At 38.0% G+C, this 27,488-nt stretch overlaps 1 protein-coding gene, 1 long non-coding RNA gene and 1 other non-coding gene across 4 annotated transcripts in view; 1 reads left to right on the forward strand and 2 right to left on the reverse strand.

Annotated features, from left to right (window-relative positions):
* Positions 1–12,041, reverse strand: part of ZC2HC1A (zinc finger C2HC-type containing 1A) — a 46,842-nt gene extending 34,801 nt beyond the window's left edge. The window contains exons 1-3 of one of the 2 annotated variants that reach the window (XM_044765908.2): positions 11,908–12,041; positions 2,919–2,992; positions 1,363–1,479 (exon numbers count right to left, since the gene is read on the reverse strand). In XM_044765908.2, the coding sequence (XP_044621843.1) occupies positions 1,363–1,479; positions 2,919–2,992; positions 11,908–12,022 (306 nt within the window). In that variant the 5' untranslated portion in view covers positions 12,023–12,041. The remainder of the gene's footprint in view (positions 1–1,362; positions 1,480–2,918; positions 2,993–11,907) is intronic. The other variant, XM_014853736.3, reaches the window with a different exon arrangement.
* A 53-nt stretch (positions 12,042–12,094) lies between these two features.
* Positions 12,095–27,488, forward strand: part of LOC139039878 (uncharacterized) — a 47,063-nt gene continuing 31,669 nt past the window's right edge. The window contains exons 1-3 of the long non-coding RNA XR_011493104.1: positions 12,095–12,252; positions 13,906–14,004; positions 16,241–16,368. This is a non-coding gene — a long non-coding RNA (uncharacterized lncRNA). The remainder of the gene's footprint in view (positions 12,253–13,905; positions 14,005–16,240; positions 16,369–27,488) is intronic.
* On the reverse strand, positions 15,724–15,795 carry TRNAA-CGC (transfer RNA alanine (anticodon CGC)). The gene has a single exon. It is a non-coding gene; the product is annotated as a tRNA-Ala (tRNA).

Genomic DNA, 27,488 nt, shown 5'->3' on the forward strand with positions numbered 1-27,488 from the left:
TAATAATCCCTACAATCATCCCACAAGCTCAATGCCACCACTACATCACCATTTCACACTTCAGCAGAAGTAGAGATGAAGTCAATGGCCCAACACAACAGGGTAAGCAGCAGAGCCAGGGTTGAATCCGGACAGCCTGACTCCTGGGCCAGGTTTCGCACCCACTGTGTTATACTGCCTCTGAGCATTTCATTCGTTTATCTATCCAAGCTAATTAAAGCTAATACAATCATATATCTGGCAGCTTACTAAGAAAACTTCAAATAACAGTTTCTGTACCTTATTCAAACTTCACCATCCTTCCTTTAAATATTCATAGACTGAAAAATAAAGATGAATATCTGACTTTTCTATTATCAAATGATTTTATTAGTAAGATTAATTCCCCCATAGGAAAATGTTTTCTTGTGTCACTAGAAGTTATCACCAGTGAAAGGTGGGTTTTTTCCAAAAATCTATTCAATCAGCTACTCAGGTTTTGAATATTTCACTGAAATGGCTCTGTAAAACTATGTCAGACAAAGTATTTAAGTGATTTATTCTTAGCAATAGAACAGATCATGGTTGGTACTAATGAGGGATTATCACAGACATTATCATATTCGTTGCTTTGGTCCCAAGAAATAAAATAAGCTGACAATGACCATATGTAGACAATTGAGCAACTGATAAAACTCTTCCCCAGAAAGCATAAGATCACAAATATTGACAACCCATCAATCAAGATAATCAATATTTATTATGCTAAGATGTCTGTAAATACCAGCTTGACTTTTTTTTTTGTTTCAAGATTTTATTTTTTTCCTTTTGCCTCCCCAAAGCCCCGTGGTACATAGTTGTGCATTTTTAGTTGTGAGTCCTTCTAGTTGTGGCATATGGGACACCGCCTCAGCATGGCCTGATGAGTGGTGCCATGTCGGTGTCCAGGATTCGAACCAGCGAAACCCTGGGCCACCAAAGCGGAGCGCATGAACTTAACCACTCGGCCACGGGGCCGGCCCCTCCAGCTTGACTTTTGTATATAGTGATTACACTAATGGTGAGAGAGACACAAACTCTTATCTGAAGTAATTAACAATGACTTTAGAAGAACATATGAGGATTTTTAAATTATTTCCAGCCTACAGCTAAGCAACTGGCTCTCTACTGCTACAAAAACCTCAGAGTAATAGTTGGCGTTTGAGACAGTAGTTTGGTCTCTCCTTTGCAGAAGTTTGAAATAAACAAGTTTCTGATCATTTCTAAACTGAGAACTTGATTCAGAATTCTGCTTATTTTTCACTCGTAGTATAACAGATAATTATAATTTTTTCAATATATATTGCAGCAAGGTTCACACTATTCAAAAGGTCATATAATTACCCTAGGTTTAAGAGGTTTTACTGTTGGAATATCAGTTCCTTCTGCTCTTTGTCTGCTTGAATCAAAAGTCTTCCGTTTTTTAGTGGCAGTTTTCTGGCAAATGGGTCCATGTTTTTTCTGTTAAGGTGAAGAAAAACGATGTGTCATTCTCTTTTCTATAGAAGACTAAAACGTTACTTAAATTGCCATTTGAGACCAGTTTAAAAATCTGAAGATGAAATAATAATAATACATAAATAAGACATACCTTGCTTTACTAAAATCATTAAAAGTATATATAATATGTGATATAAGTCATCTTTCTCACGAGAAAGTACAGATAAATACTCTTCCAAAATTTTATTAAGAGATATTTAATACTCTCCTAGTTTTCACACTGCTAAGATAAGGAAAATAATGTAACCAAGTCAAAGCTGTTTGAGTGGGGGAAAAAGTTATCTTCATCACTAAATACCTGAAAACAGACAATAGAAAAATAATGTAAATGGAGAAGAATGCGTTAGTGTTAAAATTACAGAAGTTCACACAATAGTTTGGGTTACTAAAGTTAACAGGATAGCAGTACGTTAACATAAAACAATGAGACAAAGAGGTCAGATTTGTGTCTTTCCTCCACAATCACCCCTTTCCTCTCTTCTGTAATTCAAGCTTTCTACCTTTCTTTACCAAGGATTTTTCTTGAGCTACCTAGTGTTCCACTCCTATAGCTTCTTTAATATGACTGCCAACTCATTCATTCAATCATTCATTTATTCAGTTTAAGGACACTACAATGGAAGCTCTCCTAATGGACCTCCAATTAATCTACTGGCTCAGTAATCATTCTCCCTCCCCTAAATAAAATGTGTTCACTGATGACATCATGCACTAAATGCACTTTTTTTCTTTTGTATTTTGATAAACACTCAACAGGGTGAAACTGTTAAAGTTTATCTGAGAACAGAGGAAACCTCAGAACTAGCTGGGCCGGCATCCCGCAGCCTCTCATACTTTCAACACACGATTAGTAATTAACTGTTTTAAACACACTTTCAGTTTTCATTTCGACAAACAAGCACTGTAATTATAGCCATTAGAATAAAATCTCTTAAGTATTAAAAAAATAATGAAAGTGTGCCTAGCAGGAGACTTTCCAGTAGACCCACGTACATCTGTTCCCATAAATTGAGTTGTATATGTCAAAAGTACCTGGTGCTTATTCCCAAACCTGATTATACAAGCTGTAGCTGTTATGATGATTATATAGTTTAATTAAATAAATAAATAAGGGCAAAGAAGACTTTTCTTCCCTGTAAAACCTCAGCTGAATGCTTTGAAATGGTTTGAAAACTAGTGAATCAATAACAACAAAAATCACTGAAGTGAGTGTAGGCAAGACATTTTTCAAAGGTTAAGAAGGAAGCTGTCATTATTTAAAAGGAGTCTGTAGTCAGGGGACATTCATACACTAGCCAGTATCTCTTTAAATTATCCCACAGAGGTTCTTCCCACGTGAGTTGTGCTGAGCATTGAACAATTACTGACCTATCAAACCCCAAAAGGAAAGAGGTACTCACTAATGCCACTGGAAAGAATGTTCTTCCACAAATCTTGCAAGGTAATAATTCTCCAACTTGGACACTTCCATTTTCTAAAATGGAAAAGAATTTAATCAATTCTATAGTTCAAACTGTGAAACTTCCAAATTTTAAGCTCCTCCTTTAGTTTTATATGTAAGTTGTCAGTTTTTGTGAAAAATCTCGTTTCATTTTGAAATAAGGAACACTATCAATTAAAATGGGCACAAGACTTAAAGAGTTATCGGTGGTCAAAAAGCCCAGGTCAAACACAGCAGTCATGATTTAAGGATAACCAAACTGATACGGTTGGAAATACCTAGTTTTCTTTTATTTTAACCAAATCAATTTGTCACATTCTCTTAATTTATGGGTTATCCCTATTGTAAATTACTAAACTTTAAAAACCAAATTTAGGGGCTGGCCCGGTGGCACATTGGATAAGTGCACACATTATGCTTCAGTGGCCAGTGGTTTGCCGGTTCAGATCCCAGGTGCGGACATGGCACCACTTGGCAAGCCATGCTGTGGTAGGCGTCCCACACAGAAAGCAGAGGAAGATGGGCATGGATGTTAGCTCAGGGCCAATCTTCCTCAGCAAAAAGAGGAGGACTGGCAGCAGATGTTAGCTCAGGGCTTATCTTCCTCAAAAACAAAAAAAAAGGAAAAACCAAATTTATCTTAAGGTTAATTTTATTTATTATTAATGTTCAAAGCATTGAGAAATAACATTGGTGATCAGTGAGGTAGCTTCCTGAGATGATCTAGGGAGTCTAAGATAAAAAGAATCTTGTTCTCTTTAACACCAGACAATAGGAAGAACATATAACACCTTAAGGAAAAGATCACCTCGTTATTATGCAAACTACCTGTATTATGTGAACTGTTCACTATTTTATACATATAACATATTAAGCTTCATTGGACCAGCAAATTGAGATATTCAGACCTTATGGGAATAATTCATTAAATAAAGAAGTAGCAGCAACTTTTACTCAATTAAAAATTAATACATCTATCAAGTACCTGCATACAACAAATTTTGTTACTAAAAAGAGAAAAAGAAAAAAAAACTATATTCTTTGAAATTCTACATAACTGAGTCAATTTGTCATTTTATTATCTAGCCAAATATCAAACGTAAATTTATTTGATACCTGCAATTTTCTAAAAATGATACTTGAACCTATAACTTTACCATACTTTCTGCTGAATATTTTACTAATTGTTAAAATTCTTTTATCACATGAAAGACAAATAGAAAAATATTTTCTTTTAGAATAACATAAATAAACTCACGAAAAAAGTATTTATGACTTCATATAATTTGTTCCAAGGCATTTAGTGAGTTCACAGAAAACTACCCAGGAGAATCACACTAGCCATCAGTGGGATACAACCAAACAGCAACAGAAGAACTGCTTTGTTCTCTCATTCTCTTAACACTCCACAGCCCTATTTTAGTGGTAGATAGTGACTATTTGTCATCTCCGATGGAGGCAATGTCTGTATGGTGGCAGTTAAGCAGTGGTCACCACAAAAGCAAAGCTAAGATTTGCCTGATTTGTCCTTCTCCAATACCAGAGGCTAGATTCTGTAGGGAAACCAATCTCATTTATCTGGATCACTTAATTCCACTAACTATCCAGAAAAGTTGAGGCAGCTGCTGGATGGAATCCATTAATACATTAAGAATGTCTTCATAAGGATGGTCAAGTGATACCACATGCTGCATAATCTACTAAGCCTGCTTATTTATAGTTTTCATGTATTCCTTTAAATTCTAAGCAATGATTTAAAAATTCATCAATACAAAACATGAAAAAGTATCACATATTTTACTTGCTTAAAAGTATATTTCAGTACCTCCCTGCTAAATGGATGACAAAGCAAAATCTTACAAAAAATTAATTATTGGGAAAAATTAATTCAACACAAGGAAATAACGTGAGTGCCCACTTCAACACCTACTACTTGCCAAGCATGTACCAAGCAATAGTGACACAAGGGTGGAATAACACAATCATTGCTCTCACAAAGCTAACAGTCCCCATTTCTTTACTTTACTATATCTAAGAACCAAATCATCTCCCATTTTTTTAATTCAAAAACTTAAAACTTAACCTAACAGCAACTAGAATACTATTATATAATAAAATCCAACTCCTGGGATGAATTCATACAAGTTATCAAACATGTTCACATTGTCTTTAAAGGAAAAGAAAATCATTATCACTAAAAGGAATAAAAAAGAGAAATAGCATCGAAGAGAAAGCATTTCAAAACAATTACTAAAAAAGAAAACTAACGTTGCTACTTCATTCAAAGTAAATAAAGATATATATAAATTTATAATTTCCTCTTATATTAGCTAGTCACAGAGCACAGCCCTTTAATTCAGAAAATATTTCATGTGCATGTGTGTTGGTGTCAACATGCCCTGGAAAGAACTTCTACCAACAGGTCATGAAGCAGCTTAGGCTTTAGAGTCACAAAGCCACATTTTGTTTTAATAGTATTCATTAAAAGACATGACACTGTAGTAAAGAAAGCACTGGAATTTGTCTCTGATTATCTAAGTTCAAGACCCAGCTCTCACTTAGAACTGAATCCCTGGGAAAGATATTTAATCTCTCTAAGGTTCAGATTCTTGTATAAAATAAGGAAGTTAAGTTAAATGACCTAATTTGTGGCCCCTTCTATCTCTAATAAACCATAATAAACATACCATATTTATTTAATAAAATCTACCTTAAAATCACATTAGCAAGAAAAGTACATGGACACTAACACACCTCCCTTACTGGAGTTAGATTAAAAAAAAGTTGGTCACATAAAAGAATGACTAAGCCAACGGACCAATTGCAGATGGTGGAATGCATGCTTCAGGTAGTGTGTAGTATGTAGAGGAAATCACTTCCACTTGTCTATATGCAGAGCTGAGAATCTGCAAGAACTACAGCAAAAGAACATGGCCTTTCTCCTGCTTGGAAAAGTCTTCACAACAGCAAATAGAAGAAAATGTATGACTAATCCTACATGTAGTTTCAGTTTAACATCTGTTAAATAAGGATATCTGCTCAATTGGCCTTAAAATTTAACTCAGATGTTATATACAAAAACGCTTCACAATGAAAAAAAACCACTACTCTCCAGGGCATGCAGACAAACTCCACTAAACCCTCCTGAGCAGCAAAAGCTAGCGAACTGTGTGGCTTGTAAAATACAGTAAAGAGATGATATGCAAGGGGAGAGAGCAAACATCATTGAAAGTAGCAGTCGAACTGATGGACAGAACCAAGTAAACAAAGCACTTGAATATTCTAAAACTCTCAAAAGCCAATCCCTCCTTCCAAAACTTATCGAGCACACGTTGATTCTGTTATGAGGTGCCGTCCGTTATTTAGCAACCTCAAAACCTGCACGATAACAAGGCTTGAAATGGTATCTTTATATAACGCTATTATATAGGTGATGTGAAATAATACGCTATCTTAAATAGCTATGACATTCTAAAATCTATACATTTTAAAAATGAGAAAGAACATTTTCAAAAGAAAAGAAATCTTGGAAATTAAGAACAGTTCTGGGCTCTGTGTAGCACATGTATTTCCTCACCACTGGCCAGTGCTCATCTGAATCCAACTTTAAAACTCAATAAATCTCTCTTTGAAGCACATGACATTTGCACCATGTTCTTCTTACCAACCTCTTTAAAATCTAATTACTTCTAGGTCAACAATCTCTAATATTGCAGAAGATTTTCCTTTTTCAGCTCATCCTAGATTTCAACATTTCAATTTCACACTTCACCTACCCAACACATAACCTTCCCCCTCCGCTCCACTTCAGCCATCTGTACTCCAGTTCAGCAAAAACGACCACTCTTAAAGCAACTTAGAAAGGGCCCTCCTCTGGACTCTTAAAAAACTCAAAGCTCCCTCTCTAACCACAGACTCCACCTTTTACCCCTCTCTACATCAGTTTCTTGATCTCAGAGTGACTTGCATTTTCTTGATAATGCGTTCCTGGCTGCACTTCCCTTCCCACCCCGTCTGACCCTGACTAGTCGTTTCCACGACTTTCACCAATCACCCTCAACTCCCTTGCTCCAATGGTCAAATGTTGAGAAAATGCTAGATTAAACAAATGGGTTTTCTCAGACCAGAACTTCCTTAGTCTTAAAAAAGAGATTTAGTGTGCCATTATTTCCCCAAAAGAAATCCTGCTGCCCCTAAGAGATGTTTAGGACAAATGTCCTGAGTAGCACCCTTTTTTTTGAAACACTGGCTTACATTTACTGACTAGCTCCCCTCTACCTCCTTCTCTCCTTACCAGAACTGCAGGCAAACTGTTATATTATCAGGCCCAACCACTATATTAAAATAGATCTATTCGTTTTATTTATTTATTTATTTATTTATTGAGTACCCAGTTATTATCTATTTATTGAGTACCCAATTATTATCTATTTATTGAGTACCCAGCCTGAGACAGGGACTGTTCTAGGAGGTAGGCAAACAGTGATGAAAAAAACAAAGACTCTGATCTTATGGTGCTTCTATTGTTCTAATAACGGAAACACAAATAAAAACAACTAAATATATAAAATGTCAGGCTGCGATAAGCACAATGCGGAAAAACAGAGTAGAGTGAGGGAAGACAGTCGTAAGGTTATGTATGTTTGGGAAGAGGGTAGGATCAGGGAAAGTTTCTATAATAAGGAGACATTAGGGACCTTAAGAAACAGAGGCAACTGCTCACCACTAATCTGCTAATTGTCAAATTCAAAGCCCTCTTTTGAATCCTCATCCTCTGGATCTTTCTACAGCATGAGGCACTGCTGATCAATCCCTTCCACCTTCGAAGTCCTTTCTTTCTTGGCGTCAGTGACTTCTCTCTCTCCTAAGCCCAAATTTTGCCGATCTCATAAACCAAGCAGGGTTTGACCTGGTTAATACTTTGACCTCCAGGAATACCAGGTGCTGGCACATATTCACTATTCAATAAATATTCAATAAACTCAATAAGTAAGTTTCTCCCCCATTTCCCTTTCTGGACAATTTTTAAACCTCTTTAAAGACTCCCCTCCCTCCAATTTCCCTTCCTGCTCGACCCTAAAGCATCAGTTCCTCCCAAGCGTCTTTCCCCATTTTGCTAAACATAGCTTTCCTGGGTGAATGCATCCATGTGCTGTCAGTCATATGCTGATGACTACTAAACTAAAAACTCCAGATAGATATTTCCAAGGAGCTGTGAGGCTTTTCCACCAGATATCTCCCAAGTGCTGTACAAACACAACATTTCTGGAGCCAACTCATTACCTCATCTCCCAAACTTGGTCCTCCTCTTGGTTAAAGATACTAATATGACCTCTTTGTCCAAGCAATAAAGCTGTTTTATCTTTGTTTCCTTTTCTCTCTCACATTCAGTGATCATATCTCATCTTTCCATCTCAGAAATGCCTTCTAAGTCTATCCTCCCTTTTTAATTCCTGCTCCTTTTGCCTTAGTTCAAATCTTCGTCACATACACGTTATCTCCCACCTCTCCCTTCTCCAATCTATCCTACTGCCATAGCTATCTAGTGAGATCACCCACAATCCCTTCCAAGCATGCTGTTTTACCCATACTGAACCATGCTTAAGCTCCTAACACACCTCCTGTGATTTTATCCATCCAATAAACAAGTACTGAGGGGGTACAAGCCTTGGATATAGCAGGCATTTCGCAAAATGCTTTATATGTTACATGATTTACTACTCAGTATAGTTCAGGTAGATTGGTATTGAATAGCTCCAACTTTTATAGCTGAGGAAACCGAAGTTCAGATTAAGCAAAATGTGCAAATCATAGATCTAAAAAGAAACAAACCAAGGATCCAAACTCAGGGCTTTCCAACACACTGGCTATCAAAATCCCACCTCAGTATCCAACTCAGTACCAAAAAACAACAAATGCTAGGTAAGTTAACAAAGATGAAGAATTATTCAGTCAACTAGCAGGTGTTTAGACCAGGGAAAAACAAAACAAAAAAGAAACCCTAATGGGACAGGATGGCTGTCTTTAACTAGATCAAGGGCTACACTGGAGACGAGCGATCAGACTTCTAATTAAGTTTTAGAGGATAGTATACTAAGATCTATTAATTTTAACAGTCAAAGAGAGGAATACGCAGCCTGATCTTGTGAAAGGAATGACAATACTGTATACGGATAAAATCTGCTTAGAGTTTATCATCTTCCCATTTTACAGATGAAAAGCTTAAGAGAAACTGGAACTCTCCGAGGTCTAGAACTACTTCTATTGCCCTTAGATATACCTACAGGGCACCAGCTTTCAGTGAAAAGAAATTAAAGGGTTTGCTCTGATTTCCCACACAATGCAGAAGTGCTTAGATATAGATTATACAAAATCATAAGCAGTAATTCATATTTGGTTTTGAGATGCAGTGTTCAGGCTAATAGCTCATCTCTTGACAATCCACAAAGCACAAATTTCCCAGAAGACGAAAAATAATACATCTATGTGGTATATGATCTACATGCAAATAATTTAAAAGTTATAAGAAAGAGTATAAAAATCTTCAATAGAATTTTTCAAGGATTCATATATTTTCTTGTTTTACAATCAAGATTAGTCTGGTAACTGGTTTTAGCTAGAAACATGAGTCCAGTGCCAAACAGTACAATATTTACTCAATTACCATGACATGTTAAGCAAACTCTTGAAGATTTTCTACTGGATACTGCAATATGTTTATTAGACACTTTCAAGGCACTAGACTTTAACTTTCAACAGGGCAAAAACTTTACCTTATCTATCACTGTTTCAATGCATCAGGGTTTACCAAATGAAGGCATGGATGAATGAATTAATGAATGCAACCTTAAGACTCAAAGTTTTGATCTTTGCCAAGTATGACCTAATAGGGACTGCTTTGAAGAAAATGAAAGGAAACAAAGACACTGTCCTAACTCAAAAAAAAGAAACCGTCAGAGCTTTTATTAGTCTAAACCACTTGAAATTATCAATAGTCAATTGTTTCACCATACAAAAAGAACAATTTCACATATTTTAACCTAATTCATTAAAATTAAACACATCATAGTTAATGATAGCAACTCATTTTGTTAAAGAAAAATTCAAACGACAAGTAAAGGTTAAGTACTTTTTAACATGATACATCACAAGCTGGGCCCATAAAACACGCCCATCATAACATAGCATACTAGATCAGAATTCATGTATTTCTCCACCCATGTAACTGAGTATTATAATAGGTTTTCACTATATTCTAAAAGCATTCTTAGTAAGGTTTCAATAGTAATGTTTTAGCACTGCTAAAATATAAGGTTCACTAAAAGGTAGGCTTGATGAGAGCACGGCTTTGACTTTCGATTTTTTGCTGCATCCCTAGGGCTACAATGGTGCCCACCATAGACAAAGTCATTTATCTAACAACAAATGTCCAGCACCTACTTTGTGTCAGACAGTTTTAGGTGCTCAGCATACACAAGTCAAAAATCAGATGAAGATCTTTGCCTTAATTATAAATGTTAAACAAAACAATAAAAATCTGCAGAAAAACTGTTCTAAAGCACATTATGTGTATTACGATACCTTGTGAGAATTCCAGAACCCATGATCCTACCCACTATGCCACCACGTTTTAAAATTTGTAAAAAAAATAAATAAATAAGCTGCCTCCAAGAAGTCTTTTAAACAAAAGTATCTTGAAAGTAAGGAGTACTATCATTACAATTCCTATTCCATTGAAACTTGAATGATCTGCCTAAAATAAACAAGCAAAGAACAAGACTTTCATTCATCATAACATGCTGCAGCTTCCCACAAATGGCAAATTATCAGAATTTTTGATTATCTATCATCCACAAGGTTTTTACTATAGGAGCCCCATCTCAGAGCAAAAGCATGAAATACTATTATATTCATTATCACATGTGCATTTTGGTGAGCTTACGTCACTGGAAAAAGTTACCCGTTATTACTTTTCACTTCATAACAGAACCTGAAAGCATTTACTTTGCAGCATGCAACGATGCCTAGAGGGTCAATGCCTCTGCTTATTAATTCCACCTGGATCGATGCAAATGAGGAGGAAAAAAGAGCTAAATCAAGACAACAGGATCTATCAATTCTGCAGGCTTATTCTTCATCAGAAGGATTAACCACAATTTGAAAAAAGAATCTTGAAATTGCTGTTGCCAATGCTAGTTGGTTTTTTTTTTTTCCTTTGTTGTTTTTAGGCGAATGCTGTATTACACAGGATAAAATGGGTAAAGAGAATGGAGAAAAAGTGAAAGAACTGAGAACAAAGCAAAATCTGGAGTCATGGTTACAGCATAAGGATAAACCGAAAGATAGGGAACCAATGCTGGCCCTTCCTTACAGAGTCGTCGTGAACAAACCCTTAAATCCTTCCGTTACTCTATTGTCCCGGCTCTAAAGCTGGCCAGTGACACTTCCTTGGAAGACGCTCTTGGCATCCCTTCCATAGAAGATGCTGTAGAAAGGGAAAAACGGTGACCTAGGCAAACTGGCCAAGGAAAGTGTCACAAGCTGAGGATGGAGACACACCCAGGGGGCCCCAGAAAAGGCTGGAGGCGGGGAGGCCGTGGACATTAATGCAGAGGCCACCTTGCAAGGAAAATAAAATCTGGCCAGAGGCTGTGATTACCAAAAAGGAAACTCAGGAGTCAGGCAAGACCAGAAAATGGTAGGAAGGGGTTTGCAGGCGTGTTAGGAGGCAGGATCAGGCTCCGGGCGGCGAAGCCCGGCTGAGACCGTCCGAGCAGGGGCAGCCTGAGGACCACCCGCTCCACCTCACCGGGGGCTGCCGGGCTCCAGCCAGCCGCGGCCTCCGGGGGTGCGGCGGGGTCTGCCGCTCCCCTCCTGCCCTGGCCTCCCCGGGACCGGTCCAGGGCCCCCCCCAGCTGCCCCCGGTCCGCATCCCTTCCCCTCCTCACCTTCCAGCCCCTCCATGGCGCCACCATACAGAGCTCGCCGAGCCTCCTCCGACAGCGCCCGCCACCGCCCAGCTCCGGCTGTAGCAACGCGGCCGCGCCTCCCACCCGCTAACATCCCGCGCTCCCATTGGCCCGGCGCCGGGGGCGGGGCTCGGGGGCGGGGCCTCGCGGGGTGCCGCGCCTCCTGTGGCGGCCGCACCGCTGCCTGAGGGCGCCGGGCGCTCGCGTCGCTCCTGGGTCCGCGGCCCCGACGGCGCCTTTGTTCGCCGCCAGCCTGTCCCTTCACATCTCCTCCTCTCCTGCAGAGCATCCCAGCACGTCGCGGGCCCCCATCTCCAGCCCCCGGTCCGTCAGTGCAGTGCTGTCTTCTCGTCTGTCCCTCCCTGAGCGCTCGAGGCAAACAAACCGAAGCCGCGTCGCGCACGATGTGTGCAGCACCCTCTCGGTTTTCCGCCATTGGGTCACACGGCTTTACCTGAGTGTGTTCCCTAGGCTTTATCTCCCCTCGCGGCTTTAGGAGTCAAGCACGTTTTTGGAGCAGAAACCGTGCTTTATCTCCCCTGATTGTGGACCTGACAAGGATGGAAGCGCTGGAAAACGGTTTCCCAGCAGGAACGCTGGGGCCCCAAATGAGCAGTGGGGCCGCGCCCTGCCTTCCCCGCCGCTCCCTTCGGCACGCTCGGGCCTGTTCTTTCTCCTCCCCGAGCTGGAATAGTCGGCTGGCCTCCTAACTGAGGAGGAAAACCCAAAACTGTGTTTGCTCCGGGATCTGAAGGGGAATAATCTCCCCAGGAGAGCACGAGGCCTGTGGCTGTCAGTCACAACCTCCTGGGGGTGAAGGGAACTTCACAGCTAGCTAAAACCTGTGCTTAACAGTTGAACACTTGTCACCAGGACTGAATATCTTTGAAAATTTGATTTGGCAGTGGTAAACGAGCCATATTGTTCGTTGACACTAGTATATCCACCGGCAGGTTGTATTAATGCGATTTCCATAACAAACCTTAGATTCGTTTTCTTATTAATCTGTTCAGTTGCAGAGTTTTGACATCCTATCTAACTTTGTCTACTGTTAAAAGTATGCATTTTACAAACAGTGTGTATCTTACAGTTGCCTTATGAGTCAAGAGGCTTCTTCTCCATTCAAAGGAATATGTTACGAACAAGGAAACAAACACTTCGCTGGCCATCATCTCCTACTGCGAAGGTGGTCTCAGAGCATTGAACGTGGTGTAGTCCATCTCTTACCTGGAGTCCTCCAGGTCTCCACTCCTGCCCTTCCCTGCTTCTGCCCTGGCTCTGCTGCTTCTCTGGGATCTGAGATCCTGGGCCTGGTTGGCCAAACCACAGCCACACCAGCCCCTTAGCCTCCCTGGATTAACCATGGAAAGGACCTTTGTCCTCAGTGCTGCTAAGACAAAATTAGAATCGGAGGGAGGGGGGACCTTTTAAGAGAGCACTAAGGCGGAAGAAGACCCAAAAATAAACCCCAAAATAAAGAAGCACTTTACAAATTACAAGTTCTTGAACTAAAGTCAAGACAAAAACTGAGTTGGCTGATACACACCTTATGGGGCATAAAAGCTCCAATAACAACAAACACAATAATGATATTCACACTTTTAAAAATCATGCTAAGCTTGTTTTAGGTTCTTTTCATATATTCACTGATTTCATCTTCAAAACAATTCTACAGAGTAGCTACTATAATTTTCATTATTCAGGATTAAAGTCTTCATTTTCTAGATGTCTCGGAGAGATTCATTGTTTGGCCCGTGTCTATCCTACTAGTGAATAGTAGCTTGTATTTAAGCATGTGTCTGTGTGGTTCTACCTATGACAACTTCATGGAACTCCTCACTTCCCTTCCTCACCTTGCCTTCTGGCTGCCTCACAGAAAATCCAAATGTTCAGATCTGTTGTTTAAGGTTGTTTTGGGTAGGCGTTACTACTGTGAATCTCAGTTCTCTAACATGAGCCTGCTAATGTCTTCTATAGGTAGTGGGCTCTCGGCACTTGATGCTCCAGCTACCTGGGTCCTGCAGCTTTTCCCTGGTCCTGACAGCTGGGTGAAGAGGACAATTTCTGATCTGCCTTGTAAGTTCTTTCCTCTGCCTCCTACATGCCTGGCCTGAGAGTCCATTTGCTCTTGGTGCCCTCTTCTAACTTTACGTCCTCTCTCATCTATTCCATTTTTCTGATGCATTCATTCAACAGATTTTTATTGAGTACCTACAATGTTTCAGGCCCCTTTCATTACTAGCCAGTTACTAAAATGAATGAAGCTCAGTTTCTTTTTTTATGTTCCTAAGCTCTTGTCTGTTCATAATTTTCTTCAGCTGCCAAGTGATCTTTCTAGGTGATGATAACATTCATAGACAAATATGAATTAGAGATCTCACCATCTCTTTATCATACGAAAAAGAAAGCAAAGGTTCAGAGATGCTTACCGACTCTATGCAGATCACAAAACTAGTAAATGCCTGAAATGGATATTGTACGCTTGTCTCATTACATCATATCCCTGATTCTTTCCACTTAGCATTACTTTGCCTTCAACCACATTTCCTGGAGCCAATCCAATCTCTTTTGCACCTTCCAAAGGGCTGAGCAAGCTACATGTATCTTCTCGTTTTAAATTTCCAACTTCCTGTTGGATCCTACGCAAAGATCAATTTCCCTTTCAGCGGCAACCTTTGGCTTTCATTCAAATTATATGCAGAGCACAGCTAAATGAGATTCTGAAACTCAATGAGAATCTAACTCAGTTTACTAACTCCACTGTAACAGGGTGTTTCTTCCCTCCACAGCCTCCAGAGGAATGATCCACCATAGTTTAGTATGTAAAAATTAGTTCATACACTTGGTAATCATAACAAAATGATAATTTCCATCAAAAACAAAAGATGGGTGTTTCCCTTAAAAGTGGGAACGGGCTGATGAACAGTGTTCTAGGTTGAAGAAGCACGTTCTGAGTTGGCTCTTAATTTTAGTTTGTAGATTGAAGTGAAAACAAAATTCTTTAGGTGTTCAGGGAAAATAATAGTGATAGTCCTAGACAAGAAAACCTCAAGAAAAGGGGAAAAAGAGGAACCTAAAGCAAACTTCATCTCTTTCATTGATCAGAGGGCTACTCTGTTCACAGTGTGATAGCAATTATTCTACCTCTTTCTCCTCTACTTTTAAAACTAGTTCTTAGCTACAAAAGGAGAAATTTTTTCAGCCATCAGTTATAATCCCATTTATCTGTCCCTTGCTACCACAATTCCAAATCTCGTCTGAAAATCTATTAATCCAGATACTTACTGAGATACTCCTATGTATGCCACACTGTTCTAGGCACGACAGAAAGCTCTGAAGAAGTCTCCCTGGTCTCTAGGAAGTTACCATCTGGTAGAGGAAGCCCTGGGCATAACATAATACAGAGCAATAGAGGACAATATATTCAATATATTGTTGTCTTAGATGTTGTGGTAGAGCTTATAAAAGTAACTGGTTTCAGGAAGATATTTACATGAATGGAACAATTTAAAAGGTTTTATAGAGAAGTAGAACTCAAATTATGTCTTGAACGATGTCATTGGTTGGGTAACGATCACTGAGGATGAGGGGACAAAGGGAACAGTCTCCTTAAGAAAAGGATGCAAGCCTAGCCTGTTTTATGACAGTTAGTAAAGAAGCTAGGAGAGTGTGGTATATATTTTTGTTCCTGTTGTAACATTTTTTCCTGTTTAACTTACAAAGGACAGGAACTATCATTATATAATTTATATACTTTTAGCTCATTTCATGTGTTTTTGAGGACCAGTTACTGCTTGGAGGTGCCGGGAGTCGAACCCGGGGCCTCATGCATGCGAAACGTGCGCTCTTCCACTGAGCTACACCCCCTCAGTGTTTGCTTATGTATTTTTGATCTCAGGTTCATGGTGTTGAGTTAATAATACTTCCTTGTGTACAGCACATACATCAACTTCTGTGCAAAGGCATCTCTTTCTTTTTTTTCCATTTTATTATTTTGGCTTTCATCCTCCATTTTAACTCTATTGACCAGTCTCCTTACTATAAGCACCATTATATTGCATTTAAGCTCTAAGTTCACAGATATCTTTGATGTATGTGGTTCCTGGAAACATATATGGTACTGTTTTATATATGCATCTGTTTTTAATTTACATACTTTATACTGTAGCCTTTATTCAGTTTGTAATTTTTAAATAAACATTCATTTAGAGATTTCCCATGCTGCTGTATGTAACACTAGCTTATTGCTTCTGAATGCTGGATAGTGTTGTACTCTCTGCATGCACCACATTTTATTTACCCTTTCCTGCAGTGACAGACCAAGTTGCCTCTAACCTGCTGCTACAATGAACATCTTTGTGCCTGTCCCCTTATGAACCTGGGCTCAAGTTTCTCTGGGATGCACCCCTGGAATGGATTACTGGATCATATTCATTTCCAGTAAGTATGCCCAGATTGCCATCTACAATGGCTGTGTCAGTGTACACTCCCAGCAGCAGTGGGCAAGAGTGCCGGTCTTCCTATATCTCATTAATAGCCAGCTTTTCTCTAATTTTTGCTGATCCATTGGGAGTCAAGAGTTGGGCATCTCTTTGTATACTTGCTAATTCCGATTTGTCTTTAAATGAATTGCCTAGTTTTAGCCATACTTTATATTGGGATTGTCATCTTTTTCTTCTGGATTTGTAAATTCTTGTATATTCTAGATGTTAACTTTTTGCTAATTTTGATTATTTTAAAAATCTTTTTCCAGTTTGTCAACTATCTGATAACTTTGTCTCTGATGCCTTTCGTGGAACAGAAATCTTTAACTTTAATTCTGTCAAGTCCATCAATGTATTTTCCATATGAATTGTGCATTTGAGTTTTTATTAAAGTTCTCTTTACCTCTAGATTATGAGGCTATTTGGTTACACATTTTTCTTTTGGTGTAGCCAAACCTGATGCTAAGAAAAGAGAGACAATTTAGAGACAACAACAAAAACGTTTTTTTGCAGTGTCTTTTATGTCATGGGGTAACTCTACAAATTTAAATGGAAACCAATGCCCAGAATTGTTTTGAGACGTTGTGAACTTCAGCTTTATCCAGTTTTGCCTATTGCTGCCAGGAAAACCAAGTGTTTTCAGGTGCTCTTTTTCCCCACCCAAAGGAAGAGAAACAGAAAAAAGAGAAATACAGTATATCAGGAGTCCTTTCCGCTTTGCTTTATTATTAATCATAGCAGCTTCCCAGGGCCTTTAAAAGAGTTTTCTTAAAAGTTCTGTGACGTAGTACAAATAAATATTATATAATGTTGATGATGATGTCAGAGTATTTATACTAAGGACAGAGAAGGAAAATTCTCCCATTATAAATCACCCAAATGAATGTCTTGGCACTTCTTTATGATTTTAAAAGGTTTATGGCTCTGTTTCCTAAAAAGATTATTAGATACTATAGTTTTTGCAGCTAGCTTTTAATGGAAACAGCATGTGAGAATTCACTCTATAAACACATGCTAATTATTAATGTAATTGATTACTTGGTTTTGCCTTAAGAGCAAACAGGTAAAAGTGAAAAACTAAAGCTTTAGTTTTTGTTGTGGGTACACATGTTATTAGAATTATCTGCATTAAATATTTATACAAATGCCAACATTTACAAACCTATCTTTCTAGGAAAGTTGCTTGTTTACAGTTTTACATTGAAGGTATACCACTCTATTTACTTACTTCTTACTTAGAATGTATACCAAAAGTATAAATTTGGTATACCACTATCAGATTTTATCGTATGGATCCAGCAGTTGTTTGCTTGCTGTTTCCAAGAAACACAGAGTTGCTTAAGTCTATGTACATTTATGTTTCTTAGCAGCTAACAGATAATCAACAAAATAGAAATAAGTCTCCTCTAGTTCTGTTTACAAAACATAATAAAGTTTATATTTGCCTGAGAAAGAGAAATTTAGATAATAAAATATTAGTATTCATAGAAACTTAATTTACATATAATTCAAGGAACACCAGTTTCAAAGAATTTGAACACTATGAAAGACTATAGTGGATGCCAGCAAGTCTGAGAATTCAGAGAGCTCTTAACACCTTTGCAGTGCCTCTGTTATTGTCATGAACATCAACGACCCTTTGTCATGGAGGTTGTTGCATTCTCAAATCCCCTTTACCAGAAGGTGCATCCAGCTTCAGCTGTTGAGCATATTGGCTGATAACCCACAGCTATTTCTTTCTCTAAAGAATTGCCCTTCTTGTAAAGAGTACTGCCACACCTGAGAGCTTTTGGCCCTCATCATCAGGAGGGCAGCCCACAGCCAGTGACTGCCTAACTCTGGGCTACAGCAGGCTAGCCTTTGACTCAAGGGGAGCTGAAGCCAGTCTTCAGGTAAGATCCCATCCTTGCCTACCTTTCTTCTTCCCTATTGCCCTAACCTGCTTCCCTCACTCTAGAGGAGTCATCTCTAACAAATTACTTCCGTAAGAATCTCCCTCTCAGTCCTGCTTCTAGGAAGCCTGACCTTGGATCCCTTGATTGACAGATAGTAGTGCCGATTTAATGACCTAATACTGTTATTAAAATCTAAGAGCCCATCCCATGCCCAGCTCTACTTGAGTTGGTAATAAGTATACATATATCAACTATTTATTCAGTTCTGTTGATAATTCTCTACACTTTCACAGGGCATTGTTTTTGGGAAATTTACTTGAATACTTCAGTCAATGGTTTCAATAATTGTTTAGTAAATGATTGAAATTATGAGGGAACGGTGTGGACTTCAAAACAGTTGTTTTTAAGTAGTCTTATTTAACATGTAATGGTTATTGATGCGGGGTCGGTGAGCCGAGGAGTCGAAAGAAAGATTTCTTAGACTCTCAAGATCTGGCAGTAGTGCTCTTTTATTTAGAGAATAGTGTGGAATAGCATGGGGACAGGACCCATGGGCAGTCAGAGCTTCTGCTGCCGCTGCTTCTGTTGCCCCCGCTTCTGCTGCCCCCGCTGGCATGGGGACAGGACCCATGGGCAGGCAGAGCTGGTGCGTGGGGACAGGACCCACGGGCAGTCAGAGAGCTCCTGCTGCTGCCCCGAGTTGAGGGTTAGGGCTAAATTTAAGGCATAGGTATGTGAGTTATCTCTTTACAAGACAAAGAATATGTAAAAAAGTTAAAATGGTAGATAAGAATCAAACCGGATTGAGTAAATGGCAGAAGTCACCGCTTGAATTTTATCCTCGGCTAAAGACAAAGGAGGATTGGGGGGGGGGGGGGTCAGTTACATGAGGTTGCCAGACAGCAACCAACTTAAGTTCTTGCCTCTGGCATTGACTAAGAGCTTCTAGAGATAAGACCATCCCCCCTTCTTCCTGGCACAGAGAGGGAGGCATTTTCACAGATAGAGGTTTCCCTTAGAAATGTAAATGTTTCCCAACAAAGGGGCAAACAAATTCCACTCCTTGGAGCCTGAATCTCATCTGTAGTTTTAAAACTAACCAGCCTAAAAAATCCTCATCATAAGCCATTTTAAAATTAAGCAGCCTAAAAATCCTCATCAGTTATGGTTAGCATGTTACTAAGCATATTGTTTCCCATATAGTTTCACGTGATCTTCATAACCCACCTGTGAGGTAGGTGGTATTCTTCCCATTTTCACATTGAAGAAACTGAGATTCAATAAGATGAAATGACTTTTCCAAAGTTTTAGTGAGTAAGTGGCAAGGTTGGTGTATATGAGGGGATTCTCTTATTTGAGATCCATATGCTGTAGCGTAATTGCTTTTTCTAAATGAGGACACTGAATCTGTTGAGAATGACAGAAAGAAAGGCATTGATTCCTGCTCACTTGAATTTCAGATCATGAAGGAGAGGACTGATAAACTGTCCATGGAATGAAATTAAAGCTGCCGTCTAAATTATTCTCTGTTTCCCTCAATGACAGAATCTATTGGTGATGGTTAGTTTTATGTATCAATTTGGCTAAGCCACAGTGTCGAGATATTTGGTCAAATATTATTCTAAGTGTTTCTGTGATGGTATTTTCCAGATGAGTTTAATGTTTAAATTGGTGATTTTTGAGAAAAGCAGATTGGCCTCCATAATGTGGGTGGGCTTCAGCTAATCAGTTGAAGGCCTTAATAGAACAAAGACTGACCTCCCCTGAGTAAGAAGGAATTCTGCCAACGGAGTGCCTTTGGACTAGAACTGCAATTCTACCCTGGGGCTTCAGTTTGATGGCCTAACCCTGTCGATCTGGTGGTTCTGTCTCTCTGGGGAACCCTGAGTAATACACTATGCTTACCCAGGCATTTGGGTAACCAACTCCTAGAAAACAGCAAAGTAAAACCAAGTATATCCTCTGAAAGAATTTACAATCTTCAGATAACCTTTGCACTTGCTCAAATACCCCACTGGCTGCTTCCAGTGATTGTGGTCTCCTTTGTCACCATCCTCTTTTCAGAGGTAGATACTTCATCTCTTTGTGTGTGAATTTGGACACTGCAGAAAGAGGCAAGCTATGACCTAATTTCAAAAAATCTTTAAAAGGTCTTAACAGTATCCCACCACAACTTTAGTCTAGAAAGACCCAGAAAGGCTTATTAAAAGACTGCCCAGTATGGATGCTTGGTTGGCTAAACAAAGGACTAGAACTCAGGTCTTCTGACTTCTATACTTTGTCCCTTCAGGCTATAATTTTGTGTCTCTTTATATGCAGATTTTTACATAGTTCTGTTCTAGACATTGTAAGAATAAAAGCCTGTGACTGCAAGGAACTTAAAATCTAGTTAATTGAGCAAGAACATGTGAAGAATATAATAATAATACATGACAAATAGCAAATAGAATACTGGGTATAATTAAGAGACGAATGAAAGCTATAGAAAATAAGTACTAAATATTTGAAGTAGAGAGATTATTTCAGGCTGAGTTTCCAGGGAAGGATTAATGAAGAAGACTAGGTACTGAGAATGGACATCCTACAGAAGTTTACAATCTAGATGGGGTAATAAGATACAAAAAATGCTAGTAATACGTGCTCACACACATAATGCACACAATGCTAGAATGAAAAGTTCAGGTCAAAAGAGGCAGAGGAGTCATAGGGAGAAATACCCTCATGGTTTGGAATTGGGGAAGTTTCTTGCGGGAAATGGATTTTGTGTTTGTTCTCTTAGAATATGTAGGATTATGACAGATACTTTGGGTAGGGGGTTGATCACAGGATATACCAAGATCAAAAAAGCAGGAATCATGATGGCAAGTTCAGGAGACAGTGAGAACATGTTGAAACACAAAATTAATTATACAAGTATTTACTGAGCATTTATTATATGTGAGAAATTTAAATTAGGCCCAGATTACAGAGGATCATGAGAGCTAGACTTTCAGATTAAAATCTCTCATAAACAATGAAGGATCTTCAGCCTTGATGATTTTTGAACAGGGTGAAATGTTATTTTAAAAATATAATTAAGATAACTATACCCAGTGGGGACAGAGAGAAGGATGACCTTTTGGAAGGTCACTGAAATGACCCAAGCCTAACGTGATGATGGTCTGGCCTATTGGTGGTAACAGAATTGTAGATCCAAGAGTGTGGTTTTACAATATTTGAGATTATAATTCTCCAGAACACAAGTATATGAGTCTTCCCTTGTGGGTTACTCCAGCCACCAGTGGGGTACCTTAAGTAGGTTATCCATGTGAAACACAGTGCCAGTTTATTATTGGGTTGGGCCAATGTCTAATACCTTCTTGTAGAGCTATGATAAAGCTTGGTTGGACTCCATAGCATAAGCATTGTGTTAGTCAATGTGAGCTGCTATAACAAAATATCGTAGACTGGGTGGTTTACAACCGAAACTTATTTTCTCACAGTTCTTGAGGCTGGAAGTCTGAGATCAGGGGGGCAGCAGGGTCAAGTTCTGGGGAAGATACTCTTCCTGGCTTGCAGACAGCCCAGCTATTTGCTGTGTTCTTATCTTGCGGAAAGAGAAAGATCTCCCTCTCTCTTCTTCTTGTTATAAGGCCACCAAACCTACTGGAGTAGGACCCCACTCTTATAACTTCATTTAACCTTAATGACCTCCTCCAGGCCCAAATATATCCAAATATAGTCACACTGGGGGCAAGAAGTTCATTTGAAACAAAAATATACATTAGATAATTTATAATGAAGAGAAATTTTGCAAAATGAAAAATAAAGCTAAATATAGTATTTTCAATAATACACAAGATATATCTGTCAAAGAGAAATTTAGATTTGTGGTGCTTTTAAGAAATAAATTGTTGAAGTCATGGTGTTTTTTTACAGATATTTCTGTAGCAGGATATGAATAACTAAGAGTTTCTATGCTTACTGTCTGAAAAATCAAGTCATTTATATATGAGAAATTATAGAATAAAAATAATAAGGTCTTACTGAGTTAATTATCACAAGATTGGTGGGTGAATTTAATCATCTTTTACAACATAGGATTCAATGTTAAGTGAACAAACACACATTTCCAAAACAACTGTAGTTTCCCATAACAAATAATCATTGCCTTGAAGTTATAAGTGAAAATTCCTTGGAACTATAAAAAGTATTTTGACTGTTTTATGAAAGCACTTTGACTTTCTTAGCAAACAAACAGATAAAAATTAAATGGTAAATAAACAGATAAAAATTTTATGGTAAAAAGATATAGATTAAAATAGATATAACCTAAATTTTTTTGGTTTGGAATTATAAATATCCAACAAACTGCTTGTTATCTAAGACAATATAGTGGTTAGTTCAAGGCTCTGTTCAAAAACATATATGGCAATAGTCTCATTCTTTCAAGATTTGTCATTAAATTCCTAACTGAGACTTGCAGAATCTGATTTCAGATATATTTTTGCAGCCAGAGTTGAAATAACAAATATGAGGTTTATACTTTCTATTTCCACATAGTAAAAAGATAAACATCACTGAGTCTGCATTGGGATATATAGCATACACATATGAAATCTAAATATTAGGGGTTTCACATACTCTTTTTACTATTTTTATTTTCAAAGATATCCTAGTAGTACCAATGTAGCCAAGAAATTTAAATTACATTTTATTTTGAAATTAAAAATGAGGTTTAAATGATTTATCCTTTACAAATGGACCTTAGAAATGCAAAAATGGAAGGAAACATTCTATGTTTTTGTTGGAATTTTCATTTGTTTTCTTTACACAGAGTAAAGCATTTTCATAAAAAACACTTTAAAGTTCTTCCTTGGAGACAACAACAGAAATAAATTAAAAAATTATTTCTTATGTTCCAACTGAACAATGAGCACTTTGCCTGGTAATCCTGTGAAGTCTGGCTTAAAAATTGCACAGCGTTTGCACGACTCTAGAACAGAACTGACCTAGTTGAGGTCAATCTGTCCTTTGGGATTTTGTTTAAATTGAGCAGTCTTTTCTGTGGGAAGTCCAAGCTTTTTGCCAATTTACAGATTTTGTATTCTCTTGGTCACATCGGGCTCCAAGGACACAGCCCTGCTGAATTATCAAGTCTACCGCTGGGGCTTGGTCTCTCTTCCCCATGCTCCACGATGATCCTGATGTGGAAGTCAGACTCTTTGATTCCCTAAATGCCATGCCCATGAACACCTGCACGTTTAGTAGATCTGTGAAAACTTAACCCTAACAATAATATACTGAAATCACAGAATCTCACGGTGAAGTCACAGTAATCAAGTTTTGATCATGATACTTAGAAACTAAAATATTAAAGATGTGGTTGAAGGCTCTTCCACAAACCTCTCCAGTTTGGATGCAAAGCAGCTATTAAATTTTTTTTTTTTAATTTATTTTTTTTTTTTTTAAAGATTTTATTTTTTCCTTTTTCTCCCCAAAGCCCCCCGGTACATAGTTGTGTATTCTTCGTTGTGGGTTCCTCTAGTTGTGGCATGTGGGATGCTGCCTCAGCGTGGTCTGACGAGCAGTGCCATGTCCGTGCCCAGGATTTGAACCGACGAAACACTGGGCCGCTGCAGCGGAGCGCACCAACGTAACCACTCGGCCACGGGGCCAGCCCCCTAAATTTTGGTTTTAAATAACAATTTTTACTACACAGGTGGAATTAAAGTAGATATCTGAACAAGATTGTAAATTAATAGCATTTTTTGTCATTGTAAATTTCTACTTTAAATTATATCACCTTCATATTTTAAAAATGAAAAAACAAGTATCTACTCTTCATTGTTTTAAATATGTTTCCAGATAGAACTTCCAAAATATCTGAATAATTTACAGGACTTTACACATCTCAGTCTAATGGTTAACTCTTAAACAGCAGTGTCGTCTATTTTACACTAACTTATAGGAATATGGGAAATAAAATTGAATGAAAATTAATATCATGTTTGCCAAGTAAAAGGGTAAACACAGAAGAACACAGACTAATATGATAAAGTTTAATATATTTAATGACTCTTAGGACACTAAAAATCTATAAATTGATAGAATTAGATATGAACACCTATTGAAAATAATAGGATTTAGAAAAACTTTAAAAGGATTGATTCAAATGTTTCATGCTGTTTTTTCTAGGAAAAGAAATACTGAGTTCACTTTGTTTTCTCTGCTCTAAATTGCCTTTACCATTTCTTAATCTCTCAAATCAGCAATTCTATTTGTCTGCTTACTCCACATCAGCTTCCTGTGTAACTTTGTACTGATGTTAAGAATCAATGCCTGAAATTTCAGAAGGTAGTAGAGTCAGCGAGCATTCCTGGATAATATTTTCTGGCTGGCTATGTTTTTCTACAGAGGTATTCGACTGGCTATAAATTCATCTTGTTCAGTAAATTATAGGACTGATATAACAAAAATAAACAGTGAAAAGCAGCAACAAAAATAAACAGTGGCAGAAATTTCAAATTTAAAAAACTGATTCTGACTTTAAAAAGTACACTTACTTCTAATATAATAATATAATTACAACTGATTCTAGTTATTTATTGTAAGGGAAAACATGATCAAGTTACAGGTCTGCGTGGGAAATAAGTGATTTGTGTGGAAAAGAGGTAAACCAGAGTAGTGAGACCTTTGGTGTCTAGAGCAAGGGTTGGCAAACTACAGTCCAGGGACCAGCTGCCTGTTTTTGTAAATAAAATTTTATTGGAACACAACCATCCACATTTATTTACAAATGGCTACTTTTCTGCTACAATGGTAGAGTATTTACAACAGAGACTGCATGGTCTACAAAGCCTAAAATATTTATTATCTGGCCCTTTAAGAAAAAGTTTACCAATCTACCCCTGCACAACAAGCCAATTTGTACCCTTTGTTTCCTTGAAAAATGGGTTGAGCTCCTCTGAGGCACCCATTCCACCCTTGTAAGACATGGATAATAGTAGCTAATTCACAAGGGCACTGTGAAGAGTAAACGTGGAAGTTCAGGGGAAGCACTTAGTATGTAGTAAAGCATCATGAATGTTAGCTGGAGTTATGAGCTTGTGTTAAGCCACATTTTGTTCTGTATTATCTCACAGATTTATTTATAGATACTTCAATTATTAGCCAACACAATTCATAATCTTACTAATGTTTTATAACTAAGTTGTTAGCCTCTATAGAATATTTTAAAATAGCAAAAGTGTCGTATTTATTTATAAAATTTAATATATAATATATAACGTGTTTCTTAATAAGTAGTTTTATTCTGATTTAAAACATTGTGAAGAGCCTCCAGTCCTGGTTAAGATGGAGTAAGGACATTCTACCCTGAATTTCCCACTGAATTAGCTGAAATCCCTGGACCAAAGATATGGAACAGCTATCTGAAGACTGAGAAATATGTGGTAGCAGGGAGACCGGGGAAGACAGGTACTACTTGGAGTATGAGCTGTTTGGCAGTGAGTTTCCTGTCGTGGTCTGAACTCAAAGGCAGCCCAAATCTCAGAACTGCACTCCAGCATGGATGAAAAAGAGCTTCAAGAGAAGCGTTATCTTTCTGGTTTGAGGAGTGAGAAGGGAAGCGTTCACCTAATAGACAGAGTAGGGGAATCCACTGGATTTTTTCTCTCCTAGACCTGCCCTCAGGCGAGCTCAAGTCCTGAAGCTACATGTAGTCCTCTGGTGGTGGGACAACAGCAGAGGCCAGGAAAGCACATAATCTCTGAAGGAGGGCAATCCTTCTCTCTGACTGGAGGGACTGTGGTTGGAAGAGTATGGCGAGAATCCCCATTGCTTTTGTTTTTTCTCTCTTTCCTCTTGCCACTTGGCTCTGGACACCGACTCAGTCACAGGAAGCGTGTGGTAGAGGAGGGGACTAAAGCCAAAACCCAAGATTATTCAACATAAAAAACATGAGGAAATAGCAAGAAATTGCAAGAGAAAAGTTACTCAACAGATACCAGCTTTGACATGACCCAGATGTTGAAAATAATCGAAGACTTTAAAGCAGCTGCTATAGCCAGGCTCCAAGAGAAAAGGAAAAGGACCCTTGAAAAGAAAAATGGAAAGTCTCAGTAGGGAAATAGAAGCTATAGAAGCTATAGAAAAGAATCAAATGGACATTTTAGAATAGAAAAACAAAATAAATCACAATCAAACTGCTGAAAACCAGACAAAAAAAGAATCTTGGAAGCAGTCAGAGAAAAAGATGAGCTATGTATATGGGAATAATGATTTGAATGACTATGGATTTCTCATCAGAAACCGTGGAAGTCATAAGGCAGTAGAAAACCAATTTTAAAGTGCTGAAAGAAATGACCTGTCAACCTAAAATTCCACATTTAGCAAAAATATTCTTATTCAGGAACAAAGGAAAATACAAATATTTACAGATGAAGGAAAACCAAGAGAATTTGTTGCTTAAAGACCTGCTCCAAAAGAGTTGCTAAAGGACATTTTTCAGGTGGACAGAAAAGATATTGGAAGGAAATTGGAAAGTCAGAAAAGCAACAGATATAGTAAATATCTTGGTAAATATAATACGGTAATTTTCTCCTCTTAATTTCTTTAAAATGTATATGATGATTAAGAACAAAACTTAAGACAGGATTTTTAATGTTTGTAGGTGTAATACATATGACAATCACGACATAAAGGGGGCAGGTAAAGTTATCTCCATAGTGGTGAGATTTCCACATTCCTCTTGAAAATGGTAAAATATTAATTTTAAGTATAATGTAAAAAGCTAGGTATGTACATTATCATCCCTAGATCAACAACTAAAAAACTGCAAATAGTTATAGCTAAACCCAGTAAATTAAAATGGATACTAAAAACATATTCAAATAATCCAAAAGAAAGCAGGAAAAGAAAAACAGGGGAACAAGCAACAGAGGAGAGAAACATAAAACAAATAATAAAATGATAGACATAAATCCAAACATATCATAATTACATTAAATGTAAATGGTTTCAACACACACTTAGAAGGCAGACATTAATAAAAAGAAGAAAACCAACTATACGCTATTTATAAGAAATCCACTTTAAATACGTTGATTGGTAGTTTAAAAGTAAAAAGAGGGGAAAAGATAAACCATGCAAATACTAATCACAAGACAGCTTGAGCACCATATTAATAACAGCCAAAGTA

The sequence above is a fragment of the Equus asinus genome, chromosome 12 (assembly GCF_041296235.1).
Source record: "Equus asinus isolate D_3611 breed Donkey chromosome 12, EquAss-T2T_v2, whole genome shotgun sequence".
NCBI classification, from domain to species: Eukaryota; Metazoa; Chordata; class Mammalia; order Perissodactyla; family Equidae; genus Equus; species Equus asinus.